The 5838-nt window shown below is 34.6% G+C and overlaps 1 protein-coding gene across 3 annotated transcripts in view; it reads right to left on the reverse strand.

Annotated features, from left to right (window-relative positions):
- Positions 1-5838, reverse strand: part of LOC106873285 (protein timeless) — a 64414-nt gene that overhangs the window by 25510 nt on the left and 33066 nt on the right. For all 3 annotated transcript variants that reach the window (XM_052970667.1, XM_014920595.2, XM_052970668.1), the window contains 5 exons: positions 4391-4571; positions 3400-3512; positions 2867-2927; positions 1571-1624; positions 411-565 (listed from right to left, as the gene is read on the reverse strand). In XM_052970667.1, the coding sequence (XP_052826627.1) occupies positions 411-565; positions 1571-1624; positions 2867-2927; positions 3400-3512; positions 4391-4571 (564 nt within the window). The remainder of the gene's footprint in view (positions 1-410; positions 566-1570; positions 1625-2866; positions 2928-3399; positions 3513-4390; positions 4572-5838) is intronic.

The following is a 5838-nucleotide window of genomic DNA, read 5'->3' on the forward strand; positions in this document are numbered from 1 at the left end:
TATATATATATATTTATTTATGTGTTTCAGCCAAGTGGCTGCGGTCATGCTGGTGCACCACCGTGATATATATATATATATATATATAATCATCATCATCAATTAACATCTGTTGTCCATGCTGGCATAGGTTGGATAGTTTGACCAGAACTGGCAAGCTCCACCAGTATATATATAGTTGAAAATTAAGATAAACACCAGTTCTGTCCATAACTCATACATAGAAAATGCCTCTTCCTACATTTCTTGAGGGACAAAGTTACAAATTGTTTTCTTAACTCTAATATTTTAATTGAAATTCAACAAAAATTTGCACCTTTTCCATTTACCAATTATGGAAGTGAAACTGAACTTGTTTCACCTCACATAAACAATGTATTGAAACAGTGTAGAATAATTTAGTCACTTACACAAGTTGTGAGCGGTTGCTGTTTTCAATAGGAATCAAACTCGCTATATTTCTGTCTGTTTCAATGAACACACTCATAACCTCAGAAATGTCAAAATTAAACAGGACTTCATCAGATACTCTGCTTCCTTGAACATTTAGGCCACCAAGAACAATCTGACAAAAAACAAATTCAAAACAATTTTTAAGAATAAACAATAATTTCGATATAAAAACAAAGTGCCAAAAAACTTAAAAAAGTAAAACTTTTCTTTCTTTAACAGAAATATCCCTTCCTGTAATAAGAGCTAAGTTCTCTGAAATTCCTTCCTAATTTACATTTCCTTCCCACTAACCACAAACTTTTAAATCAATCTTAGTTGTCCAAGAGGGCTTTGTAATGGCTATAGGTACAGCTCTTCTTGCTCAAAATAAAGGCTTCTTACTTTGGTGCTTGAATTAAACTCTTGTACACTAATGGTATGTCTTTTACTGGTCCCAGAGTGATGACAAGGCAAATTCAACTTTGACAGAATTTGAACTCAGAACATAGAGGATTCAAAGTAAATGCTATGAGGCATTTAATCTGAGAAAGTACTCTACTTTCTCAGATAATTATTCTGATTGAAGTATGGTATAACATTAGATAGCTAATTTGTCGCAAGGTCAAAGAAAGAAAGTTTACATGTGTGGAAGATAAGAAATTGGATACAAGGATCTCTAGTGGACTACTCATATAACAATAATCATCATTATCATCATCACTGTCCTTGCCCCTACTACTACTACTACTACTACTACTACTACTACTACTACTACTACTACTACTACCACCACCACCAGGGTCAGAAATAAAGAGGTCATATTTATTTGCTACACTTAACATGCAGTTCTCAGATGTACAGTTTAAAATTTTTCTATCTCTTGTTACCCCTATATATCTAAATTCACACATATACATACAAGTACACACACACACACACACACACACACACATACACACACAGATATACAGACACTTTTCTAAATGAGAACGGAAACATTGTGCATTAGGTTATCACATATATATTTTGATTGTATAATAAACATTGAAAGGGGATATATATATATATATATATATATATATATATATACATACAAACATATATATATACACACACATATACATAAATATATAAATACCTTATCTGTGTATAGAAGTGACAGTAACTGTACAATGTTAACAGACCAACAGAACTGCAATGAGAAAGAAAAAGAAACAATAAAACATGAGATTATAGAAATGTAATATGAATTTCTCACAATGGCCCAATGCCAGAATTTATTAAAAAATTTAGAAATCACCTATTGACTCATCCCAAAGAATGTATCTGGAACTTTTCTTGGATTCAAAGGTACCAAAAACTGTGGAATTTTGACCCTCTAAACGTCTGCAACCAAGATATGCTCCACATTGCTATATCAGGAATCTCTGTCCACCATTGGCTTTAGAAGATCCACAATTTCATGTCATCTGTCTCAACTAATAACGTCAATCTAGATGAGTGGTCTTTCTCCTCTATTAGGGAGTGAAAGTCTCCAAAATATAACATCTCTTATGGCTTGCTGTTGAGTACAATAGCAGTGGCCAGCAAAGCTTACTCTGCATTGAGCAATAATAGCTGAAACGGATGGAATATATCCATAAATCTCTTGTTTGGTCTTGTGCTCATGCCGTTAGATGTTCTGAATTCTCATCAGAAATCTGATGCATGTACCATCAAAGGTGATATTGAAGAATCCAGATTTGAACCTCATAAAGAATATTTGGTCATGTATGGAACACAAATTTGTTGGAAAAAAATTTGCAAACTGATTAGTTTTGGGAAACTGAAATGGGATAATATTGGCATTTCTTGCAGCAAAAGCTTTCCTAGTAATTTCTTCAAAATATCAGGTAATGTAAAGAAAGCTGAAGAATATACTATTTTATATCAATTTGTAGAGGCATTCCTACAGGTTCTTCTTTTTATTACTTTAATATATATCTGGCACTCCCTCAGTTACAATGCTGAGGTTTCCAGTTGAACCAATCAACAGAACAGCCTGCTCATGAAATTAATGAGTGATCCACAGACATGTATACCATTAATGTAGTTCTCATGGAGATTCAACATGATACAGATTGTGACAAGGCTGGCCCTTTGAAATACATGTACTACTCCTTTTTGCCAGCTGAGTGAACTGGAGCAATGTGAAATGAAGTGTCTTGCTCAAGGACACAATGCACCACTGGATATCAAACCCACGACCTTATGATTGTGAGCTGAATATCCTAGCCACTATACTATGCAACTTCACTTTTTTAATATATGGTAAAATAGCTATTACAAAAATTGTTAAAAAACTGAAAGGTTTATTTTCAATGGTATAGTATACACCACAAAATGGCGTATACTATACTCAAGAGCAGAACAAATATAAAGACCAAAAACTTACTCTAGAAGGGTGGATTAGGAGTGTTAAAAGAATTTCATCAAGTCCACATTCAAACATATTTCTAGAAAAAAAGAAGAAAAGAAAGATATTGAAACATTTTGACAGGAGTAACTGGATGGAAAGACGTCATTATACATTGATATTACAACATGTAAAGGAGCAAAAGAACTTGTATATGAACCACTCAGACTGTTCAAAGCAGCAGTCAGACCTCAACTAACATATTCTCTAGGATGTTGAAATGAAGACCACATGCTTAAATTTAAACAACAGAACTATTAATCCTTTAGCATTTAAATCAGCCAAAATATTCTATCTGGTTTATGTTAAAACTGGCCAGATCCAGAATCTCACACATACCCTACAATGTCATTCTAACAATAAACAATCACATCATTGAAATCTCAAAGCTATGAGATAATACATGGTTAATCCAAAACAATGTGAATTGATAAAAATTATATTTGACAGAGTAATCTGAATGCTAAAGGATTAAGCCACAATAAAGGCAGAAAATAATAGTGAGTCCTTACTTAATGAACTTGCATTGGATATCTGCAGATCCCATATCTCTATCCCAAACCTGTACATACAACAAGTTACGCATGAGTAAGAGGAACTGGTTAATAAATTCTTTGTTTTGAGCCTGCAACGATGAAACAAAAAGAAGATCCATTGGTAAAGAATTATATAAAATTTAGTTTAATGTGCAGTGTAGTGTGGAGTGGTTCTGCTGAAGTGGTATAACATGGTATGAAATGGTGTGGTGTGGAGTGTTGTGTAGTGTCATGATGTTGTGTGATGGTAGTGGAGTGTGGTAAGGTTGTAGTGTAGTGTGTTGCAAGATGATTTGATGTGATGATGTTGTGTGATATGATTTTCATTTTGTGGTATGCTGACTGCAGTTGAACATCAGCCTTATGACCACTGCAGTTAAACATCAGAGTTTTGGTGATTGCAGTTTTACATTAGCTTTATGGACACTGCAGTTGAACATCAGCCTTATAGAGACTGCAGTTTTACACCAGCCTTAGATCTCTGCAGTTGAACACCAGCCTCCTGGTGAGTGCAGTTAAACATCAGCCATTTGGGGAACTGCAGTTGAACATCAGCAATGAATGGACTGACTAAGTTCAACATAGGCACAAGCATAGCTTGTGGTAAGAAGTTTGTTTTCCAACCACATGGTTCTACGTTCAGTCCCACTGTGTGGCACTTTAGGCAAATGTCTTCTACCATAGCTTCAGGCTAACCAAAGCTTTGTGAGTAGATTTGGCAGATGAAAACTAAAAGAAGCCAGTTGCATGTGTGTGTGTGTCTATTAGCTTAACGAGTGTTGGTTTATGCATGTTCCAGCAACATGGCAGTTTGGCAAAAGAGACCAATAGAACAAGTAACAGGCTTAAATTGAAAAAAAGCAATAAGTACTTTGTTCAACCAAACCCTTTATGATGGTACCCCATGAATGAAACAAGTAAAAAAAAGACAAAAGGTACAAGATTATTACAAAATTGTATGACTAACCTTCTGAATAATTGGTTTGACATGAGAAAATAAAAGGTCAAGTGATTCTTGTTGGCAGAAGAGCAGCTTGATATATTGTAAATGGTTAATGATTTCATTGACGACGTCTGTGTTCCTAGACTCATGACGGAAGTTGTTTGGGAATAGACATTCTATGGGTTCTGTAAGTTCGGTTAGAACTCTGCAAATAGACAAAATATAGAAGCCACGCCGAGGTTAGTAGTAGGACCTGTTTTCATTTTTCTGTCTACAATGATCACTGATAATGATGATAATGACTCAAAAGGTCAGTCCTGTAATGATTGAGTGATTGAGCAGAAAATACCAAAAGTGGGTTTGTTTATTCAAATGTTTATAGCATATTTCCCTGTGGTCAGATTACTGTAAAAATAGACAGTTTAGCAGAAAAGATTAAATATTTTTTAATGTGTATAGTCATTTGCACTGTGAAGGTAATTACTGGCTCAGTAATTAGAGAGTGTTGGACACACAATCATGAGGTAGTGAGTTCGATTCCCACACTGGGCTATGTATTGTGTTCTTGAGCAAGACACTTTATTTGATGTTGCTCCAGTTCACTCAGCTGTAGAAATGAGTTGTGATGTCACTGGTGCCCAGCTGTACCAGCCTTTGCCTTTCCGTTGGATACCTTCGATGGCATGGGGAGGGTAGGGTAGGATGCATGAGTGACTGCTGGTCTTCCATAAACAACCTTGCCCAGACTTGAGCCTTGGAGGATAACTTTCTAGGGGTCTTTACTTTTAGTCATTTGCACTAAAATTAATGTTGTGCTGTGTAGTTATTAATAACATAATAATAAGGAAAAAAAAGTTTAAAAGGGTCAATGAAAACAAAGATGTTAGTAATAATTAAATACAATTATTAACAGACATGGACACACACACATTACAAACAAAAATATTTTAATGGTTTTCTTGGCCTTTTTGCAACTTTTCCATTATTAAATTTTCAAGTGAGCTAAGTTACAGGAATTATAAAGAATTTAGTAAAATAACTTTGTTGTTATTATGCTGGTATTTGGAACACAAACTCACATGAGATTTTGATATAAAGTTTTAATTTAGATCAATACAAAACAGAGTTTGTACGAGAGAGCCATGTGCAGGTTCTGACAGTTCAGTGTCAAAGGCATTAATGTAATTCTTAGACGAAAAATCAGCAGGATACAAAATAACAAGGCTGGACCTTTGAATTACTAGTACAATCCATCTGATAGGCTTGTACATAATCTCCATCTACCTGGTTTAAGGTAAAAGTTGACCTGAGATTATAGAACATGCCACTTAGTCCAACATGTGTGGCAGCAGAATCAAAACAAATTGTGCAATCTATTCACTGCTCTTACAACTCTACCAATTCACCATATATATATATATACACACACTTATATATATATATACACACACACACATATATATGTATATATA

This window comes from Octopus bimaculoides, chromosome 9 (genome assembly GCF_001194135.2).
Source record: "Octopus bimaculoides isolate UCB-OBI-ISO-001 chromosome 9, ASM119413v2, whole genome shotgun sequence".
Classification (NCBI taxonomy): Eukaryota; Metazoa; Mollusca; class Cephalopoda; order Octopoda; family Octopodidae; genus Octopus; species Octopus bimaculoides.